Source organism: Alexandromys fortis, unplaced genomic scaffold (genome assembly GCF_014885135.2).
Source record: "Alexandromys fortis isolate MF-2015 unplaced genomic scaffold, M_Fortis_MF-2015_v1.1 scaffold_173, whole genome shotgun sequence".
In the NCBI taxonomy this organism is placed as follows: domain Eukaryota; kingdom Metazoa; phylum Chordata; class Mammalia; order Rodentia; family Cricetidae; genus Alexandromys; species Alexandromys fortis.
In genome coordinates, this window is record NW_026068051.1 from 1,091,136 (window position 1) to 1,114,874 (window position 23,739).

Below are 23,739 nucleotides of genomic sequence, written 5' to 3' on the forward strand. Positions count from 1 at the left end.
AATTACCTTCTCCTTAAAAGCAAAAACTTTATAAAGTATAGGTGAGGAAAATTCTCAACTGTGGCTGGAGAGATGGCTCAGTAGGTCAAGATGCCTATTACCTCGCCTGAGAATCTGAATTCAGTCCCTGAGTCCTACATGATGGAAATAGACATCTTCATGTTGTTCTTTGAGCTCTACAATTATGGTGTGGCATACACACATGTGGCACACACATACAAATAAAATGTGAATAAAATATGCGTATGATTAAAGTTTTAGATTACATACTAAATGATCTGTTAGGTAAAAATAACTATCAGATAGGCTTTTGTAGTTAATATTAAATATAAACATTGAGAATTAAATTTTTTAAATGGCCCAACAATGTTTACTATAAAACAGTTAATCTCATAGAGTTTTGCTTAGCTGTACTATGTGCCAGATAAGTTTTGTCCTTTTAAAAATATGAAACCAGTAATATGTGGGAAGGGTATACCCACAATTCAAAGTTAGCAGACTTGGGAAATTTATAGCATGTCTAAGTCTGCTGCCACTCTCAGGCATGATTCTCGGGACAGATTCCGTAGCATCCCTGAGAATTAAATATATCTGTAAGATGAACACACTGGTTGTTTACTCAAGTATTATTCATAGAGTTTGTTGGCATACACTTTTAGTCTTAATAGTCAAGAGACTGAAGCAGAAGGATCTCTCCAAGTCTGAGACCATCCTGGCCTACATGGCAAGTTTCTGGCCAGCCAGGACCACATAGTGAGATCCTGTCTCAAAACAAATGAAAAATCCAAACCAAACTAAACAGTAGAAAAGAGTGACAAGCCAAGTGTGGTAATGTATGCTTTTTAGTCTAGTACATGGGAAAACTGAGGCAGGAAGATGGCAAATATGAGGCCAACCTGATATACATCAATGAAAGACATTGTTTCAAAAGTAACTCCCTGACTCCAAAGCAACAAAAGAATTAGTGTTAATGTATATAATATGTTTAAGAGAATGCTTGACACATAGCTACTTTAAGAATTGTTAGTTTTTTTTGTTGGTAAAATATATAGTATAGCCTAATATTATATTAATAATATATATAATTTTCAGGTGGAAGATGGGACATCTACTGTTACAGTGTTATCACATGAAGAAGATGCTATGTCATTATTTAGTCCCTCTAAGCAAGGTAAAACATTTTTTCTAATTGTGACTTTTGCATTCACTCCAGTGCTGATTTGAAATATAGTTAATGAAAATACTCATCTGGGCCTCATGAGATAGATGCTCAGTGGGTAAAGACACCTACTACCTACGCTGCTGAGACTCTGTTAGAATATTTGGGATGGTTAGATTGATAGTTTTTTGTTTTGCTTTTGCTTGTTACACAGGGGTTCTCTGTGTAACAGCCCTGGCTCTCCTGGAAATCACTCTGTAGACCAGACTGGCCTAGAACTCAGGCTCAAGATATGCTTGCTTTTGACTCTTAAAGGCTAGGATTAAAGACATGTATTACCACCTCCAGGCAGTTCCATATATTTTTATGCTGTAGATAATAGAGATACAGTAGTCAAGAGTTCTTTGAAAGTATGTGACCTGCATGCCATATATGTAGATGTAATTTAGTGTGTTTGTGTGTAGATATATGTATGAATGATCTATAGTTTGTTTGCTTTCTGACATTTTAGAGTGCTAAGTCAAGCTGTTTAATATGTATCACTTCTGCAATTTTTTCTTTTGGTAATGAAATTGGTTTTCTTAGTAATTACAAAGTTTTAAATATACTATTAACCTTAATCTGAATAATATATGTTAAAATTTTGAGTAGGCACAATTTATCTTTTGGTATTTTTTGAAGGCAATTTTTAAAAAAGAATTTTAAGAATAACAAATATGAGAATAAGGAATCAAGTCCATGTAAAGAAGGAGCAGGTTGTCTTTGATAAGGCAACTTAGTGGCTGACAGCTCTAAGTGTTGGTAGTAACATGTTTCTTTGGTAAAAGAGTCCTTATCAAATTCTAACCTGTAGCCTATTGCACAGAGATAGTCTTGGAATTCATATTGAGGCTGAGAAGAACTTGAGTAGCCTGTGTGATAGTGAGCAAAAAGACCAAGGTACTAAATCAGGTTTTGTAATATATGGCTGTAGTCCCAACACTTAGGAGGTTGACACAGGAGGTTTATGAGTTTGTAAGTAGTGTACAAGTTCTTATTTCCCCTCTCCTCAATAAAAAAAGTCATTTATTAATTAGGCAGTGGTGGCCCATGCCTTTAATTCCAGCATTCCAGAGACAGACACACATGGATCTCTTGTGTTTGAGGCCAACCTGGTCTGCATAGTGAGTCCTGGAACAGCTAGAGCCACACAGAGAAACCCTGTCTCAAAAAATTGTTTGTTATATTGCCTGACTTCAAAATAAATTATACAGATAATAATAGTATTTTATTGGCATTAAGGAAAAAAAGACATATTAGACCATAGAGTAGAGAGTCTAGATAAATCCATCTATTTCTGGTCAAGATGTCCGTGCTCTTAAAAAACAAAACGTGATTATTGTATGTGTGTGGTACAATATGTTTCCCTACATGTATACCATATGCATCGGTCAGATCCGGATACTTTGTGTTTCCATTTCTTTATTTAGTGTGTTAGGAACCTCAAAGCTTCTCTTACCTAGGTTCTCATAAAATGTATGATTATAGGTTAGCCTAGTTGATGGTGAAGTGTCATCATTGCTCTCTGCCAAAAGCACTAGAACCTATTCTTCTGTCCAGTTCTATTTTGTTATCTATTTCTCTCCTCCATCCTTTCTAGCCTCTAATTATTATACACATAAGAAATAATAATAAACAAAAAAAATGATATCAAGCCTCTAGATAAATAATAATCCTTCATTATTAGGTGTAAATATTATGTTTTACATCAGATACCTATAATTTATTATACATAATTAATTTGATATTCAATAATTGTATCATCTTTATTCACATGCTTAAATACAACCTTACTTCAAATCAATATCTATTTCAAAATGAAAACATAAGTGTTGGGTAGATGGCTTGGCTTGTAAATTGCTTGGTATGCAAGCATAAAAACCAGAGCTGGGATCCTCAGTAGCCACATAAATGTTGGGCAGACGTGACAGGGCCTGGCTATATTCCTAGCATGAGAAGAGATAGTGAATTCCCAGAGAAAGCTAGATAGCTAAACTCACTGAAGCAGTGATCTTTTGGTTCAGGGGAGAGACCTTACTTAAAAATATAAGTTAGGAGGCAACTAAGGCAGATACTGAGTGTCAACCTCTGGCCTCTACATGTATGCATGTATGTGTGCACAGGTACCTGTGGATACGTGTACATCACACACAAATATCACACACATAATACTATAAAAATAGCAAATATATTTTTATGATTTATGTATAGCGCTTAACAGTGACATAGATCATGCAATTTTTGGAGCTTCCTGGGGGAAAGTACTATTGTTTATTTAAAACTTTATTTCTAAGAAAAATTGCTCAGATTTTAAAATAAGAGACTGAACAGTTTGTTACATAGTTGTCTTGATAACACATTAAGTTTTCTATGTAGCTTAGATAAGTAGAGTATGCTTGGCTAGTAGCTGAGTTTTCAGTTTATATTTTTTTCTGCTTGTCATATGTAGATGCTCCACGTCCTACTAATCATGCCCGTCCTCCATCAACCAGTTTGATTTATGACTCAGATCTGGCTGTCTCTTATACTGACCTTGATAACCTCTTCAATTCTGATGAAGATGAATTAACAGTGAGTAGACTATTAATGATTAGGATTAAATTAGCTTTCATTGACTTTATACGGGCTCAAGTGTGGAAGTGATTTGTCACTTAAGTACTATGCTTTAACTCTGAACAGTAGGGAATATTTTACAACATAACACAGTTGGTTTATTTTACTCTTATGGTAGAGTCATTTGAACATGGTTTCCTCTGGACATTGACGTGGGTTTTTCACTTTTGTATGTTTGAAAGATAGATGATGGAGTTTCATTGAGCTCTGCCATGTGAGGTGGTTTTTTTTTTTTTTTTTGTTTTCCCTTTCAGTCCTCAGAATGATTTTTCTGTTCTTTGATCCTGTAGTTTGAGAAGTGACTCTGAAATTGAATCAGAGAATGTTTAAATAATTAACATTAGAATTTTATACCTTGCTGATTTAGTAAGGAATACCAGTGCTTCTGAAATTACCTCTCTTAGTACAAGACATACACTTAAAAACAGTTAAGGAGAAAACAAACGGTACTACTTAATGTTTCACACCTGTTTTCAGAGAAAGTTGAAGATAAAACAAAAACTTTAAAATGGGACTTCCTGGAATGCCAGTTGTTTAGCAGTTAATGAAGTGAGTGTTATTTTACCATAAAAGAGATTCCTTTATTCTCCTTAAAAGTAGCTTAGGAACTGACTAGCGCATTTATCTTTGCTGTCGATCCTGCCAGGTCATATAAAATATACTACAGATATGAGTAATGGCAGATAAGGCTATATATAAACCTTTACTCTGTATCCTCCAGTGTAGTGTGCACTAGGGCACTGTTCACTGGGAAAAGAGCTTTGAATATTTTGGTCTATATAGACAGAGGTTCTCTCTGCCAATATTCAGACATCAGCTGTGACTTCTCTGAGGTTAAAAAAAAAAGTTGTCTATATATGGGCTTTACTCACAAGTGTTCAACGTAAAACATGGAACAAATGTTAATTCTAAAAACATTGGTAAGGTCTGGATGAGTAGCACATGCCTGTAATCCTTGGGATGTGGAGGCAAGAAAATCAGGATTTTGAATTTAGCTTTGTTTACATAAGAATGAGAAGGCAGTTTAGGTTACATAAGCCCCACCTATCTTTAAAAACAAAACAAAAATCCAAAAAACAGTGGTGATAATGAAAGACCTAAACCTTGGTTTGTTAGGGATTTTATTGCTTTGTTAGGAAGTCTCCCTGAGGGTCCTCAGTTTTACATGTAAAAATATTTTTTACAGGAATAACTTTATTAAAATAAGGTGAAAATATAAAGAAGAATTAAGAGGAGTTATTGATTATATAGGAATTATATATATTATATAGTTTATTTTAAATTTCTTATCTTTCAGTCTTAAGTTATTGGTTAGTTTTGCTTTTTTATGTGTTTTTTGAATCTACCTTTTTCTGTTAATCGAGACTTAACTAATCTCCAGTGATGGATCTATCTGTAAACTGTGTAGTATGGTATTTTGTGATGGATCTATCTGTAAGCTGTGTAGTATGGTATTTAGCTTTGCCATAGATTCAGAAGACCACTTTTGATGACTAGTGTTTATCTTTTAAGTTACATATGAATGATAGTACTGTGATTACATTGGCTTTCAGATTAATACATTTTTTTTTTTTTTGATAGCCTGGATCTAAAAAATCAGCAAGTGGATTGGATGATAAAGCCAGCTCCAAAGAATCCAAGACAGGAAGTCTGGATCCATTGTCTTGCATAAGTAAGCTTCACAGATCTGAGCTGTAGTTCAGTTTGAAAACTTACTCCCCTAGAAAATTTTCTTTGCTTTAAACAGAGATTCAACTCTTTTTAATCTGTGTTAAAATGTGTGTTTTATTAAATGTAGGCACTGCAGATCTTCACAAGATGTATCCTACACCACCATCTTTGGAACAACACATTATGGGATTTTCTCCAATGAATATGAATAATAAAGAGTATGGTAGTATGGATACAGCCCCTGGAGGAACTGTTCTAGAAGGAAATAGTTCCAGTATAGGAACACAGTTCAGAATTGAGGTTGAGGAGGGATTCTGTAGCCCCAAACCTTCTGAAATTAAAGTAAGTATTTTCCTAAAAAAGTAATGCACTTCCTTGTTTTCTTATAGGATTAATTGCTGTGTTCAAGAAACTTTTCACGGTCGTTACTAGTTTTATGACCAATGTGAGGATTGAATTATGGGAATACTATGTAAAATACATTAAAGAATAAAACAAAATATTTATGCTTTTGTCCATTTAAAGAACAGAGTAAAGAAGATAGTCCTTTGAAAATAAGGCACTGAAAGTCCACTTTCTTTATATTGTAGGATTTTTCTTATGTCTATAAGCCCGAAAATTGTCAAGTTCTAGTAGGATGTTCCATGTTTGCACCTTTAAAAACTCTACCAAGCCATTGTCTGCCTCCTATCAAATTACCAGAAGAGTGTATTTACCGGCAAAGTTGGACTGTTGGGAAATTGGACTTGCTTCCTTCAGGCTCTTCAATGCCATTCATCAAAGAGGGGTATGATGATGATGTTATTATAATACTGAATGCTTGTATAGGTGTGTGTGTGTGTGTGTGTGTGTCTGTCAGTCTGTCTGTTAAGAGGGGTGGCAGTGGAAGGTGTGCGTGCCTGTGAGCCACATGGAAAGGCCAGAGGAAAGTAAATATTGTGTTTCTTCATCTAGTTCTCCTTTACTCATTTGAGACGAGGTTTCTCACTAGAGACTTGAGCTGTTCTGTCTAGGCTGACTGCCTAGCAACCTTCTGGAATCTGCCTTTTTTTGTCTTCCAGATACTAGGATTTCAGCTTGCTCAGCCATGCCCAGCTTTTTTTTTACATGGGTGCTGGGAATTTGAACACAAGTCTTCAGCTTGCACAGTACGCACTGTTACCCTTTGAGCTATCTTACTAATCCAGGTTTTATTCATTTTTTTGTTGGAGCACCTGTTATGCTGGAAAAAGAACACGGGTTTCTGAAAGCCATAAACAAACAAACAAGCAAATAAATAGAGATGGATAAGCAATTTGAAACCATACACCAGTTTTTTGACTTAGAAGTACCTTTTAGTCTGCAGGACTGAGTTGTTCCATTTGTATACTACCATTTTGCATTTATTTCACTTTTTAACAGATAAAGTTTTGCATTTCATTATTTAGTTGTATCTTAAAATTACTGTTGCCACTTTTACACAACTCAGAGGTCAGAATATATTTTTTTGCAATCAGTAGCAACCAGAGTCAATGAAATACGAATATTTGTAGCATCAGAAATTAGTATGGTGGTCTAGATGTGGATAACTGCATACAAACTTCATTTGTAATTTTTTTAAGACTTAAAATTTTATACATGTATTCTTATATGACTTTATATACACAATGTGTGTGCTAGAATTATAGGCAGCTGTGAGCTGCCTGATGTGGGTGCTAGGGACAGAAATTCTGAACCGGAAATCTAGTTAGCTTACAAGAATCTTCATAGTGGACACAATAAACCTGAAATAAGTCTTCATTATACCTGTTATCTTGTACTGATTGCCATATGGAAATTTTCAGTGTTGCTGAAAAGTGTTTGGAGAATTTTTATTTGTATTTCACATTGTTAATGTATTCCTTTATGTATGTGTTCCTCTTTTTACCCTGGTGACAGCAGTGATGGAAGTAATATGGATCAAGATTATGGCCCTGCATACACACCTCAAACCCATACTTCTTTTGGGATGCCTCCGAGCAGTGCACCTCCTAGTAATGGTGGTGCCGGAATTCTTCCTTCTCCATCCACCCCTAGATTTCCAACTCCAAGGACTCCAAGGACTCCAAGGACTCCTCGTGGAGCTGGTGGACCTGCTAGTGCTCAAGGGTCAGTCAAGTATGAAAATTCAGACTTGTATTCACCAGCTTCCACCCCATCTACATGCAGACCCCTCAATTCTGTTGAACCTGCAACTGTCCCTTCAATCCCTGAAGCACACAGTCTTTATGTAAACCTCATCCTTTCAGAATCAGTTATGAATTTGTTTAAAGACTGTAATTTTGACAGTTGCTGTATTTGTGTTTGCAACATGAATATCAAGGGTGCCGATGTTGGAGTTTACATTCCAGATCCAACGCAGGAAGCACAGTATCGGTGTACCTGCGGCTTCAGTGCTGTCATGAACCGAAAATTTGGGAATAATTCAGGATTATTTCTTGAAGATGAACTTGATATCATAGGACGCAACACAGACTGTGGCAAAGAAGCAGAAAAACGTTTTGAAGCTCTCAGGGCTACCTCTGCTGAAAATGTTAATGGAGGCCTAAAGGAATCAGAAAAGGTGCCTGATGAGTTGATATTACTGCTACAAGATCAATGCACTAATTTATTTTCACCCTTTGGAGCAGCAGACCAAGATCCTTTTCCCAAAAATGGTATAATTAGCAATTGGGTACGTGTTGAAGAGCGGGACTGTTGCAATGACTGCTATCTTGCATTAGAACATGGACGTCAGTTCATGGATAATATGTCAGGAGGAAAGGTTGATGAAGCACTTGTCAAAAGCTCATGCTTGCATCCGTGGGCAAAACAAAATGGTAAGTTTGTGAATGAAATCAGTATTTTTGTTTTGTTTTGTTATTTAGGTATTTGACTTTGCTTCTTTTTTATTGGGGGTAACATATCAAAAGCAGTTAGACCTAATAGGATGCCAAAATTTGGATTTAACCCTCTTCAAAGACAGTAAAGTCTTTACTGAGTGCTGAGTCTGGTGGTGCACACTTTTAATCCCAGCAGAGGCAGGTAGATCTCTTGAGTTGGAGGCTAGCGTCATATATATATGGGGTTTCAGGATAGACAAGACTACATAAGAGGCCTGGTGTCAGAAAAATTAACATGAAAGACAGTAACAAGAAGAGAGATTTCTTAGCTGTTTAGTTGACTTTCAGCAATAAAAACAAGTTATTGTATACCTGTTATTGCATACTCACTTAGAAATTTAAAAGACATGCTGTGTCAACAGAAGACTAATGATTTTCTTTCAGCTGTCTATTTTTGTCATTTTAGGTGCATTCACTCCATTATTGAGCTATGCCTCGACTCTGTTTATTTTTTATATTTACCAAGCACTTTGTTTGTGCTCAGTACTGTTTCATGGTAACTGTTGAACAGTCACAGCAGTCTCTGGTTTTGCTCGTGTGTTTGTGGTGCATTATTGGATGTATTTGGGTTTATGTGCATGGAGGCCAGAGGATAGCCTTCAGTGTCATGCCTCAAAGGCCATCTACCTTGTGGGCCCCATCCACATTTGGATTGGGCTTTTCATTCACAAGACATAAACTGATTATGTTAGAATCCCCGTCCTTTTTAAGCCTATGATTTTGTGGAGGAGACAAGCACTAAACAACAACATGCTTGCATTACATACCAGTTATAAGTACATAGAAGGTAAAACAGGGCAGAATATGTTTGTGTGGGAGAAATCTTTTGTGCTATTTCAGAAATATGGTCAGAGATGTTAGTGAGGGGGAAGAACCTTTATGGAAAGTACTACTTGAAGAGGGAAAAGTAGACAGTATAGTTAACTGGAGGAACAATGTTAGACAATGCAGTTCAAAGTCCTTGAGGACATGTTTCTCTTAATAGAGAAACAGGCAGGGTTAATGTTGAGTGATGGTCAGTCTGATACATGATGGAGCCTAAGAGGTATCTGAAACATGAAAATAATATAAATTTATTTATGTGTGAGTGTGCATGTATTTGGATGCATATGTGTGGCATGGAGTACATTTGGAGGTTAGAGGACAGCTTGAAGGAGTTGGTTCTCTTCTTATAACAAGTCGATCTGGGGATTAAACGCAGGTTGTTAGGCTTGGCAGCAGGCCCTTTTTGGACCATACCTTTAGAATTTATTTAAAATGCTGTGGGAGGCCGGGCGATGGTGGTGCACGCCTTTAATCCCAGCACTCGGGAGGCAGAGGCAGGCGGATCTCTGGGAGTTCGAGGCCAGCCTGGTCTACAAGAGCTAGTTCCAGGACAGGCACCAAAGCTACAGAGAAACCCTGTCTCGAAAAACCAAAAAAAGAAAAAGAAAAAAAAAATGCTGTGGGAACTTTTTAATATAAAAGTAATATCACACTGTCTTTTTTGGATAAAAAAATATCACTGACTATTGCATAAAAGTTATCCTGGGATTGGAAGTGATGGAAGGTAAGAGTAGAAGCAGAAAAACTAGATAGAAGCCAGTTATAGCAGTCAGTGAAGATGACAGCGTGGTTAGAACCAAAAGCAGTAGAATTAGCGGCGTCCAGTTTAGACTGAGATACGGACCTACAGAATTGTGCTGATCCATGTAAGAAGAGATGAAGCATTAAGCATGGTTTGTGTGAATGTTGGTGCTGAGTACAGAGGAGAAAAATAGGAGGAGGTCAAGTACATATTTGAAGATAGGAGTTTTAAATTCCAAAGACTGATGAGTCTGGAGGTGAAACATGTTTTATATGTGGGTTGTCAGTATTAAACACAATGGGATGCCAGGTGTGGAGCACATCTGTAATACCAGCACTAGGAAAGTGGAGGACTGAATCAGAAATTTAAGGTCATCTTTGTCTACATGGTAAGTTCAAGGCCGCCCTGAGATATAGGGGCCCCTTTAAAAGCCTGAAGCTTGAAGGGAAGCTTTGGGGAAGAGAGGGTCAGAAAAGAATCTGAAAAGGAACCAGGAAATAGGGTACTCATGTATGAGAATATTTGAAAGAGTGTGATTGTATGTACAATCAATGTCTTCGTAAAGGTACAGCGTAACAAGACCACTGAATGTGGCCTCCTTAAGGTAGTTAAAGAACTTGATAATCAGTTCTGCCATCCTGATTAGATTGGGTATGAGGGAATGAGAAATAAAGTTAAAATTTAGGGAGATGTTTGGTATAAATATAAATTTTATGTTCGGGTTAATAATTACAGTATTAATATATATACATACATAAAATACATGGAGAGTTCATCTATCTAGATGAAAATTTTAAATTGGCAATGATTGACAATAATTTCATGTATTTGTATAGTGTATTCATTTGTATTTCATGAGTTGAGTACACCGTGGTATTTTGCTGTATGGATACACTATAGAAATAATAAACCAAGCTAATTAGCTTATCATTTAAAATTTTTTAGCAGTTTTAAAATACAGAATACAACATTACTAGCTGTGGTCATCCTGTCACTTAAATGGACCTCTAAAACTTATTCTTCCTACCTAACTGGAGCCTCAGTTCCTCTTTACAGTCCAACCTTCCTCCATGGGAAGAAATGCCACAGAACAAAAGGTATCATGGTAGGATCAAAGTCACTGAATAAGTGAGAAGTGAGGGGTAATAGAATCACTCCATTTCAAGTAGAGGTATATGGAGACCTTTATATAGGAATATGTTCATTGCAATAAGAAGAGAAGTTATTTCTTTGGACAATAGAGGGAAAGTTTGTAGCGATTGCTTTTGTAGTTATGGATGAGAGCAATGGGAGACAGTGACAGAGTCATATGATACTGCTGCCTAATTTCCCATACTTGCAGCTTCAGGTATCATCACTTCGTTAGAGGTGTGCATTTTCACACTTCACGTGATCTTCTAAGTCAAATTCTAGAGACAGGAATCCGTTGTCCCATTCATTACTAATGATGTCTTTGAAAAAGTAATCTTTTATCTGTATAAACACAGAGAGAGCGAGAGCGAGAGCGAGAGAGAGAGAGAGAGAGAGAGAATATGTTTGTATGTTTGGGGGAGTGGTTTGAACCCAGGAACTTCTGTATATTAAGCAGGTGCTTTATAACTGAACTATATCCTCGACTCACTTCATTTGTACTAATGAAATAAAACTAATAATTGACTTGGAAAGCATTGTAAAGATTTATTGTGCTCATTCATGTAAACATACTAGATTTTATGTAGTTTTTACATAATTTACTAATTCAGCTGCTTTCAGACATATATAGAACAGTGGGCTTGGTATTTGTAACATTGATGAAGATAGTCTACATTTTAATTGTTTTTCAGCTACTAAGATAACTAAAATTATAATCAGATAAATAATACAAATTTCTATTGATAGAAGGATAAATAATTACAGTGGTACAGATACAGTATTAACAAGCCCTGAAATTGAAGACGGTTATATGTAGCAGATAAGTGAATTAAAGCATAGTAGTTTGGGGGTTATGTCAGAATAATTCAGAAGTCACAGGTATGGTTTTTTTTTTTTTATTGCATATTGTTTGTGTGTGCGTGTGGAAATCAGAGGACCTTTGCAGGAGTTGCTTATCTTTCTTCAGCTCAGGTCTGGAGGCTTAGGTGAAAGTATCCTCACTGAAACAACTCACTACCCAAGTTAAACAACTCACTTCCCTTTCAGTTCAGTTCTGAAGCAGAAGGAAGTGCGGTGTTGGTGTGCACATAAATCTCTGGGTGCAGATTAACTCTTGAGATTTACACGTGTATGAAAATGAGCAGGGAATAGGAGGAGGAGGCATTTAATAGGACTGTTTGAGGAAGTATAATAGTTGTTGAGCAGGCTGGGCATCATGGCACACGTGTTTAATCCCAGTACTCAAGAGGCAAAAGCAGGCGGATGATGGAGTTTCGGGCAGCCATTACTACATAGTGAGATTCTGTCTAAATAAAACAAAACAAAAATAGTTCTTGGACAGTATGATCATAACTCATAATTATTTTCATCGTGGTATTAAAAGTAATTTGTGAAATAAAGCAAGAAGACAGCACACACGAGCTCATTCTTATACATGAAAATATGATTCATCTATTTCATTATACTGTAGGGAAGTGCCAAATAGAACAGAACTGAGTCAGTGAGTACCTAGCACATAGGATCTGCAGTGTTACTAACTCCAATGCCAGCAGTAGCTTCAGTGTGCTCTTTATTAGTAGTTTATTGGGAACAACCTGTTTGCCAAATAAATACTGGATTTTACCTGGTGCGTATTTATACTCTGATTAAAGTATAACATCCTTGAGATGTTATACAACAGAATTAGGACCTATAGGTTAGGGCCAATGGATTGTGCCCTCTGCCTTGGATACCTTTCTCCCACATACTTACTTGGGATCTTTCTTTTTTCTTGTTAGATGTTATCTTATTAATACAAAATTGGAAATCCTTCCTCGTGTTCTGCATTTTTCATAGTGTGTGTTTGTTTATTTCTCATGCAATAGGATTTATTAATTGATCTCTTATTCCATAAGTACATGCTGTGCAATTTCTATGTAAGGATAGTCATATTTCCAACACTGAGAATAGTGCTTGCCTCTGCCCCAACATAGTAAAAATGGCAATTCTACCAAAAGCAATCTATAGATTCAATGCAATCCCCATCAAAATCCCATCAAAATTCTTCACAGATCTGGAGAAGACAATAATAAACTTTATATGGAAAAACAAAAAACCCAGGATAACCAAAACAATCTTATACAATAAAGGATCTTCTGGAGGCATTACCATCCCTGACTTCAAACTCTATTCCAGAGCTACGGTACTGAAAACAGCTTGGTATTGGCATAAAAACAGAGAAGTCGACCGATGGTATACACTTTTAATCCCAGCACTTGGGGCAGAGGCAAGTGGATCTCTGAGTTCAAGGCCAACCAGGTAAGCAGTGTAAGTTTCAGTACAGCCAAGGCTCCAACAACAATAACAACAAAAAGTTGCTCTTAGTTTTCTTATGCTATAACAGCACTTCCTAATCACTTAATACTTTTATAACCATACCATATAATTCACCTATATAAGACATAGAATCATTTAGTATTTACAGTTGTAACTATCAGTACAATTTTGAAACATTTTAGTAATTATTTCCTATTTCTGTCTGTCCCTTTCTTGGAACTGTAAGCAACCATTAGTCTAGTTAGGGTTCTGTCTGTATATGTTTGCATTTAGGGTTATTGTATGTAAATAGAACAGTGCAGTGTATGGTCATCTCATTGGCATTTTGCCTGCATATATGTCTATGTGAGGGTGTTGAGTACCCTACAGACATTTGGGAACAGGGAATAATAGAACCTGGGTCCTCTGGAAAAGCAGCCAGTGCTCTTAACCACTGAGCCACCTCTCCACCCCTGACTTTTTCCCACCTTATACTCAGATTGTTTTCAGAGTTCTTAAAAGCACAATATTCTATTGTGATATAAATATATCTTTTTTTTAAGCCTACAAATTGGACACTTTATAGTATGAATGCTCTTTTGGCTATTACAGATAATGCTTCTGTGGACATTTGTATACAATTTTATGTGATGCATGCTTGTATTTGCATTATACTTAAATTGATTTCCTGGGTCATCTAACTAATAATTTTTCAAAGCATCTGCATTATTTTAAATTTTTGCATTAGATGGTTCTACTTTCTCCAAAACCGCACCAATACTTGCAGTCTACTTCTTTTTTATTGAAGACATCCTAGTGGTTATGAAGTGGTGTCTTGTGGTTTGGCTTGGAATTTCCCTATTGATGAATGATGCTCAGTGTCTTTTCTTAGACTTAACATACATTTGTGTATATTTAGAGAAATGCTTCTTAAGATCTTTTGCTTTATTGAGAGGTGAGAAGGGATGAGTGTGCAGGTGACAGACATACCTGATCCTGCAGCCCTGGCTGCCCTCAGATTTGTGATCCTTCAGCTTCACCAGCTTTTAAAATTTGATTTTGCTTTTTTAAATTTTTTATCTATTTTTGCATTTTTATTACTGATTTGTATGAGCTCTTCTTGGACTGTGGATGAAAATCCTTTATTGATATATGGCTTGAAAATATTTTCACTTTTTTAAAATGTGTGTGTGTGTGTGTGTGTGTGTGTGTGTGTGTGTGTGTGTGTAGTAGTAGTAGTAGTAGTAGTAGTAGTAGCAGCAGTAGTAGTTTCTGGGGATTAAACTCAGGTCATTAGGTGTGGAGACAAACACCCTTACCTCTTAACTCATCTTCAATTTCTTGATAATACCCTTTGAAGAATGTTTTTGATAAAATATAATTAATTTCCACCCTTGTTCCTGTGACTTGGTGTTATATCTAAAAAAGTTTTTCTGGCCCAGGGTCATGACATTTCAGTGTTTTTCTTCCTAAGAACTTTATAGTTTTAATTCCTAAATTTGTATCATCCTTTTTGAAGTAGATGTTTAGTGATTTTAATTTTTAAAAAGAATTAGAATATCAGGGCTAATTATAGCTAATGTTCACTAGTTAAGAATAAAAAGTATTGACAGTATCTGTGAGGATCCTTATTAATTAGAATAAAAAATATAAATTACTGTGTCTTGATGATCTCAGAACTGAATGCTGAGTTTGTATTTTAACAGCTCTGATATGTCTGCACCTTGAATGCTGGTGCGTATGCTAGAGTGCACCTGTGGAACTCATTCTCGTTTCATGTGGGTTCTGAGGATCAAATTCAGCTTCTTTTACTTGCTAAGCCTCCTTACCAATGTTGTTGGGTTTGTTTATTTGCTTGCTTCCTTCCCTCCTTCCCTCCCTCCCTCCCTCCCTCCCGCCCGCCCGCCCGCCCGCCCACTTCTTTTGTAACTGTCTTGGAAATTGCTCTGTAGATCAGACTGACCTTGAACTCATAGATCCACCTGCCTTCATCACCTTGTGATTTTTTAATTATGTATCTGTGTGTATGTGCACAGGGGTGCAGATTCCTGCAGAGACCAGATCTTGTGAAGCTGATGGTTGTAAGCTGCCTGATATAGGGGCTTGAACTTGGGTCCTCTGTAAGAGCAGTCATATGTAGGAAGAGGGCCCACTTGTTTGTCCTGGCCCAGCTAGCTTATACCTGAAATAATCACACAGAAACTGTATTAAATAAATCACTGCTTGGCCCATTAGCTCTAGCTTCTTATTGGCTAACTGTTACATCTTAATTTAACCCATCTCCATTAATCTGTGTGTCGCCACGTGGCAGTGGCTTACTGGCAAAGTTTTGGCATGTCTTACTCCTGCGGTGGGTTCATGGTGTTTCCCTGACTCGGCCCTTTTTTTCTCCCCGTATTCAGTCCAGTTCTCGTCTACCTAAGTTCTGCCCTATCAACAGGCCAAGGCAGTTTTCTTTATTCATTAATGGTAATCACAGCACACAGTGGGGACTCCCACTCTTAACCACTGAGCACTTTCCTAATGCCCCTCATTATTGTTATTTTATTATATTTAGCCAGTATTCCTTGTCAGGTAGTTTTATCACTTAATAGTGACTAATTAGTATTCTACTATGTATATAACAGTATATATAGTTTTTTGTTTTGTGTTTTGAAACAGGGTCTTACTATGTAGCCCAGGATGATCGGTACTTGCATCAGTCCTCTTTCGTTAGCTTCTTCAGTGCTGGAATTACTGCCATGTGCCCACCGTGCTTGGCTCAAAATTGTTATTAAGCATATATTTAGAACTAAATTACTTCATAAGTTACAGAAAATTAAAGCCACCAATAATAAGATAGGCAGAGGTAATAATTAAAGCTGAGTGATTTAATGTAATAGTATGATCAGGCAAAATTATTATCCAGATTAATATCAGTAACATTTAGTAGTACTTTTCTGTAGCGTTTTAACATTTATGGGCCACATGGTTTATTCCTATTTTGATATTTGCTTAAAAATGCATTTCAAAAAATTTGATACTGTTATATCCAAGATTACAAAATATTTGTCGATAACAGTCTTTAGCAGTGTAAACAGGTTTTCTCTGTTACATGGCTTTGCTTTTGCTGTGCTGCGGGTTGAAACCAGTGCTAGTGCTGCTGGGCAGTCTTGGTCCACCACTGTTCTATTCCCAGCCGAATATTGTTGTTATAGTCTGTAATTTCTCAGATTACTTCATCATTGTAACTAGTTTTACCTCATCATTATACCTTAGTAGTAGGATTCAGAGAAATGATCTATAACTCATTTCAGTGCAATACAGAATCTTATGTACTAGGAACAGCCAAAATAAATACAAATTGATTGATTGGATAAAAACGATTTTATGAAGAGGAGTTACTTTTCAGTGGTTTTGGCTCTCTGAAAGAATCTGTTTTATGTGTCTATCTGGGTTTGGCTCTGAATTTTGAGTCACCAATAGCAATTACTACTTACTTTTTTTTTTGTGTGTGATTGTAGACGTGAGTATGCAGTGTTCACAGGATATACTTCGAATGCTCCTCTCTCTCCAGCCAGTTCTTCAAGATGCTATTCAGAAAAAAAGAACAGTGAGGCCTTGGGGGGTTCAGGGTCCTCTTACTTGGCAACAGTTTCACAAAATGGCTGGCCGAGGCTCTTATGGTAAGTTATATATTGTAATAGATAATTCCTTGATTTTATATCTGTTCTCAGATATTCCAAACTAGAATAAGCACTTAGTTTTCAGGTATTTTTGTATTAAACATCTAAGACCACTGTGGTCCATTTCTAATTCTAGACTGCCTTTCTACATTTGTAGCATTTCGTTTTCTTTGGTTCTTTACTCTCACATCACTATTTGTACATGCTTGATATCCAGTGTGATTTTATGTGAAAAAGGGTCATACTGCTACGATGATTTTTGTAAATCCCCAGATGACTTGAGTTCTAAAGTGGATGAAATGGGACAGGTTGGAGCCATTGAGTTTTTTTTTTTTTTTAAAGACACAAGGTTTCTCAAAAAAAAAAAAGTTTGAACAAAAATAGAAACTTGCAGTCAACGGTAACAGTAGTGACTGAATACTCCACGTAGGTATACAGTTGTTTATGGCCTGGGTGATATAGGAGACTATTTAAATGTTTAAATATTGGTTGTTTCTGAAATAGCATTAGGGAGTATGTTTGGAATCATAGCTGATTGTTTATGTGGAGTGTTGGGTTTGAACCCAGAGCCACACACAATAGGCAAATACCAAACCACATTACCAGCATTGTTTACAGTAGTTGACTTCTTGTATTTTTCTTTTTTATTAATGGCTGGATGATTTAAAAGTCATATAAATTGATACTCCTTGAAAATTTCAGGTTAGTGATACTTTGTAGTAGAAACTTTGCATTCTTTCCAAAACCAGTTTTGTTTTTTTTTTTAAACTCTTTACAGGCCTGCCACCCAGCTTCCAAATAAATATACAAATTGTCTTATTCTTACTTATTAATGTCTGGCCTTAGCTTGGCTTGTTTCTTGCCAGCTTTCCTTAATTTAAATTATCTCATCTACCTTTTGCCTCTATGCTTTTTCCTTTTCTTATTTCTTTTACTCTTATCCTGTGGCTGGCTGGGTGGCTGTGTACCTGGGTGGCTGTGTACCTGGGTGGCTGTGTACCTGGGTGGCTGTGTACCTGGGTGGCTGTGTACCTGGGTGGCTGGCCTCTGATGTACTCCTCTCCTCCTTTTTTCCTCTTGCTCTTTTCCCTCTTCTATTTACTTTCTCTGCCAGCCCCACCTAAGTTCTTTTTCCTGCCTTGCTATTGGCTGTTCAGCTCTTTATTATACCAATCAGGTGTTTTGGGCAGGCACAATAATGCAGTTTCAAGGAGTTAAACAAATGCAGCATTAAAGAATGCAAGACATCTTTGCATCATTAAACAAATGTTCCACAGCATAAACAAATGTAACACATCTTAAAATCACATTATACAACACAGTATAGAGATTTATTTCTGCACCTGATTTTTGAGATTATTTGTTAACACAGCCATAATTAACTTCCTTTTTTTTTTGACGGTCTACAGCATTTTTATATATGTAATTTTTGTAGGTAGTTTGTATATGTATTTTACCAATATACTATTTGTAGACATACAGATTGTTTTCGTAATCATTCCAATTATTTTCAGTAATTCATGTATACTTGATTGAAAGCATATGGGTAGTTTAAAATGTATATTTTCTAACTTATACTCAAAAGTATCAATTTAGAGTTCGTGAAATAAAATATCTATCTCAAACTTGCCAGTAGATTGTCTGGTAGTTGAACACTATAATTTGAGAGGGTGAAGTTATGTTTCCTGGGTTCAGATTCCTGAAATGACTTCTTTTATCATACTGGACAAGTTGTTTACCTTCTCCACTCCTGTTTCTGTGTTTAAAATGAGTTTAATAAAATTGTCTGTCAATGTATGGTGTTCATGAGAATTAGTTAATATAGAAATGTAAAGAGCTTTGACCACTACCTAGAATGTAGTGCTGCAGTTATTTCCTAGTCTTCATTTTAAGTTACTTTCTTTAAGAGAGCCATCATTTTCCAATATCTAAGAGGTATTTTAATTTTTTGTCTTTGTTCATGTCCTTTATTTTAAAATAAGGTAATTTGCCATTTTCTTTGTGTAAAAATATTCTGTGATAAGAACATTTCACTTGACATCTACTGTTTTAATCAAGTTTAAGTAATAAAAATCAGTATTGTTGATTTCTATGCAATGTTATATAGTATAGCTTATGGTTTTCTCATAAGTCCCCTTTTTATGGCAAAAAAATTAACTATTCATATTAATTATAAATTTGTTTACTTTTAATTAATTAATGCCACGTGTGATGACTTGTTCATATATTTCCCAGCATTTAACAGGATGAGTGAAGGAGGCTTGCTACAGATTCGACCTGATGGGGCTATAGAAAAAGACTGCCTTAAACAAAATATCAGAAAATATTTTAAAATGACCTCTTTAGGGTATTTTTAATTCTGAAAATATTTCATTACTAGCTTTATATGTTTCTGTCTTCAATATTTTCCTAATACTTTATTTATTAGCTTTGGGATTAAGAAAGGTGACATGAATTGGCCTTTTTCTAACTTCCTTCTTTATCACTTAGGAACTGATGAATCCCCGGAACCACTGCCAATTCCCACGTTTTTGTTGGGTTATGATTATGATTTTCTGGTGCTTTCTCCATTTGCTCTCCCTTACTGGGAGAAACTTATGCTGGAACCTTATGGATCTCAAAGAGATATAGCCTATGTTGTACTCTGTCCAGAGAATGATGCTTTGTTAAATGGAGCCAAAAGCTTTTTTAGAGATCTTACTGCAATATACGAGGTAGGTATTTTATAATTTATATTTTCATGTTCAAAATGTACTGGGTAATATACCGGTTGATGAGGAATGCTGATTTTGCCAGTTGTTTTACTCGCGAACTATACTCTGCCACATTTTTACTAGACTTTGTTAGGTATGTGTGCCATGGGCCACAGTGGAAAACATAGTGTTGGAGGACCTATCAAGGACATATTTGTTCATTTAAAGTCACCCTTGGTATCTGGGGTGTAGTGATGCATACCCATAACTCATGTACTTGGGTAGTTGAGACAAGGAGCGAGTCTCCAGGCTAGTCTAGGCTACACAGTGAGACCATATCTTGGGAAGAAGTGTATTGTTTGGAATGATGGTATATGCTTGTAATTTCAGCATTTGGGAAATGAAGACAGGAAGATCAGAAATTCATGGTCATCCTTAGCTACATAGCAAGTTTGAAGCCATCCTGGGCTACCTGAGACCCTGTGTCAAAAACAAAACAAAACAAAACAAAAAACAACAAAGCAACTTGAAATTCTAAAGGAAAAAGATCAATGTCCCCATACTTACCCATTATATTTTGACTCAGTGATTATTTATAAGTAATGAAAGCTTGTTTTAAAGAAGCTTAAGTGCTTTAAATTATTACCTGTACCCTTTAGTATAGTAAATTCCCTAATTCTGTCTTTTGTGTATGCATTTATAGTCCTGTCGATTGGGCCAACACAGACCTATTTCTCGGCTGTTGACGGATGGGATCATGAAAGTGGGCGCTACTGCATCAAAGAAGCTTTCAGAAAAACCTGTAACAGAATGGTTTTCTCAGGTGGCTGATGGTAACAATGAAGCATTTTCTAAACTCAAGCTTTATGCGCAAGTCTGCAAATATGATTTAGGTATTACATTTGTGTTCATTCTACAAGAGCAGTGTGAGCATTGTGACTTGGTTCATCACCTATTTTTGTATATAATATCCTAAATGTCATGTAGCCATCTCCATTTTTTTCAAACACGCGCTGTCTCTGCCTGCTTTTGTCCTGTAAAATCAGAACTGAGTAGATGTGGCAAAGACTGTGGTTTCAAAGTTAAACATGTACTGTCTGACTGTCCACATAGAAATTCTGCTAGCTTCGTATGTGGGCGTCCTATCAAGTAGACATGATGGATTCCAAAATACTTTCTGCTACTTCTGTGGGGTCTGATGTTTTATGCACTTCAAGATCTGTGATTTGTTTAGATTCACATAATTTCTAAGTAACTATGCAACTCCAGGAAAAGTCTTATTGTAGCTAAGAGAATGAGTGGTATTTAAAAGCCTATTTTTTAATGTAGTACTTTTAAATTAAATATCAGTGAACTTCCTTTACACTTATTCCAAAGAAATGCAATACCAAATTCCTGAACCTAATTAGACATTTTTGTAAATTGAGCCTCATGGTACTATTTCTCCACTTTATATTTTAGTTAGCTATCAAGCAATCTGGATGGTGTTTCTTCAACTTGTTGATTTAACAAAACTTGCAGTGGTTTGATGAAAAATTGCTACATACTGTTGTCACGTTTGTTGATGTATTCTAATTTTTTATTAGCATTAACTACTTGAGTATGGTGGGGTATGTATGTGTCCCTTGAATCAATGAAAGTCAGAGGACTGCTTGCAAGATTGCTTCTCTCTCTCCACCATGTTGTTCCTGGTGATTAACTTAATCACTGAGCCATCCTGTCAGCCTTTGTTTACATTTAATTTTGCCAAGGAAATAGAATTTCTCACAATATCATTCTTATTATCTTAAATTTGAATAAAAATGCAGGTTTACTTTTATAGTTCCATTTTAAACTTGTTTCTTTAGTTTTTCAGAGAAATTAGAAAGCTAGAACATGCTGCACTGTTAGTAAAACAGTTAAGGAAAGATAATTGCCATCAAAGTATCAGATAAATTGTTATTTCTTTAGTAGAATAAAAATAAGTCAGTGAAATCAAGAATTAAATACCCGTTTTTGTTCTTTAGGTCCATATCTTGCTTCTCAGCCGTTGGACAGCTCTCTGCTCTCCCAGCCAAATTTAGTTGCCCCTACAAATCAGTCTTTGCTAACCGCACCTCAGATGACAAATACTGGAAACGCTAATACTACATCTGCCACCTTAGCATCTGCGGCAAGTAGCACTATGACAATGACTTCAGGTGTTGCCATATCTACTTCAGTTGCCACAGCTAATTCAACTTTGACCACAACTTCATCTTCATCATCTTCCAATATGAGTAGTGGAGTGTCATCAAATAAACTGCCTTCGTTTCCACCCTTTGGCAGTATGAACACTAGTGGTTCAGGATCCATGTCTGCACAAGCAAGTACAGCTCAGAGTGGCCAGCTAGGAGGACAGCAGTCATCATCTCTGCAGGCAGCAGGATTGTCAGGGGAGTCGGCTTCGCTTCCCACTCAGCCACATCCTGATGTGTCAGAAAGGTACCTTTAAAAATATTGATACTGGGGTTGAGAGATAGCTGAGCAGTAAGTAGCATGTGTTTAGCCCGCTTTGAAGCCTGTGTACAATGAATGAATGAATGAATAAAGAAAAACAAATTTAAGTTTGTCGAAATTCAGAATCTATAATCCCCTCTTTTCATCTAAGTTAGATAGTCATAAATGCATATAAAGTGCTTCTTGATCTTATCTTGGAATTTAGTTTAGTCATGTTAAGGAGTATAGGTTCAAAATTATCATAATTGTTTAAAAAGTATTATAGAATCACAGGGTTAGTATTATGATCTTTAAAAACATTCAATTCCACTTATCCCTATGATTATGTCTGGCCTGTGACATAAGCAAATGTAATTGCTTATATATGCTGCATAAATGTTTGAACAATCACTTTGGAGTGTCATATCCACCCCCCACCCTCCCTCTGTGTGTGTGTGTGACCCCACCCTGAGCCTTACATATGCTAGGCATGCAGTCTATTACTGTGTTGTACCTCAGCCCTGGCATGGAGGCTTTAGATTCTTAAGAATTTTGAATTTCAGCTCTGTCATTTACCCACTTTGTGATTAGGGGAAGGTCTAACCTCTTTGAGCATGTATCCTTGTCTATAGTATGGAAGTAATATGGTATAATGCACGGTAAGTACTTTAACAGTAATAGATCTCACTGTTTTTATAATGAAAATGCTGTGAAAATTCCCATGTTTTCTGGGTTCAGCTAGCCTGAACCTAGTTATTTTTCAGCTACCTAGAATGCGGTTGTTCCAAAAGTCACACTCTTTAAATATGGACAAAAATAAACTTACCTGAATTGATTTGCCCATCTTGAATAGCTACATAGATCGGAAAGTTAAAGAAAATAAAAATTACCTATCAATGAAAGGTGCTTATTCACCACAAAATTTAGGAAATTAGTATGTCCAGTCTGGAAACCAGAACATTGAACAGATAACCCTGGCTTCCTTCTGGGTTAACTATGTTTCTGGCAGGACCTGTTTCTGAGATGACTGTCAGACTGACCTTTGTCATCTCAGTTTAATCTCTACTGTTAAACTGTTTAAGAAGTCTTTTTCTTTGTTTGTTTTAAAAGCACAAAGCCTCTTACTTGAAGGGATTTGATAAGGTGTGAAGTGTGAAAGGGTATACACAGAGCTGTTCTCTTTGGATGGGAAGGAGTATTCTGATTTCCAGAGAAGTTTTCTGATACCTTGCCAGTAAATGAGAGGGATCTAAGGAGTTGCTTTGATGCTGTCCCAGGCAAATGAAATACAGCCTTCTGTTCTATTTCTAATTCAATTTTCAGCACAATGGATCGTGATAAAGTGGGAATTCCCACAGATGGTGATTCACATGCAATTACCTACCCACCTGCAATTGTTGTTTATATGATTGATCCTTTTACATATGAAAATAAAGATGAGAGCACTAACTCGTCTAATGTATGGACGTTGGGGCTACTTCGATGCTTCTTGGAAATGGCCCAGACTCTTCCTCCTCATATCAAGAGTACTGTTTCTGTACAGGTAAGA

General features: G+C 36.3%; 1 protein-coding gene across 1 annotated transcript in view; it reads left to right on the forward strand.

Moving 5' to 3' along the window:
- Positions 1–23,739, forward strand: part of Med13 (mediator complex subunit 13) — an 89,885-nt gene that overhangs the window by 46,883 nt on the left and 19,263 nt on the right. The window contains exons 11-21 of the mRNA XM_050119521.1: positions 1,093–1,171; positions 3,648–3,769; positions 5,393–5,483; positions 5,610–5,824; positions 6,073–6,269; positions 7,403–8,319; positions 16,879–17,040; positions 19,531–19,754; positions 20,437–20,626; positions 21,740–22,196; positions 23,514–23,733. Of these exons, the coding sequence (XP_049975478.1) occupies positions 1,093–1,171; positions 3,648–3,769; positions 5,393–5,483; positions 5,610–5,824; positions 6,073–6,269; positions 7,403–8,319; positions 16,879–17,040; positions 19,531–19,754; positions 20,437–20,626; positions 21,740–22,196; positions 23,514–23,733 (2,874 nt within the window). The remainder of the gene's footprint in view (positions 1–1,092; positions 1,172–3,647; positions 3,770–5,392; positions 5,484–5,609; positions 5,825–6,072; positions 6,270–7,402; positions 8,320–16,878; positions 17,041–19,530; positions 19,755–20,436; positions 20,627–21,739; positions 22,197–23,513; positions 23,734–23,739) is intronic.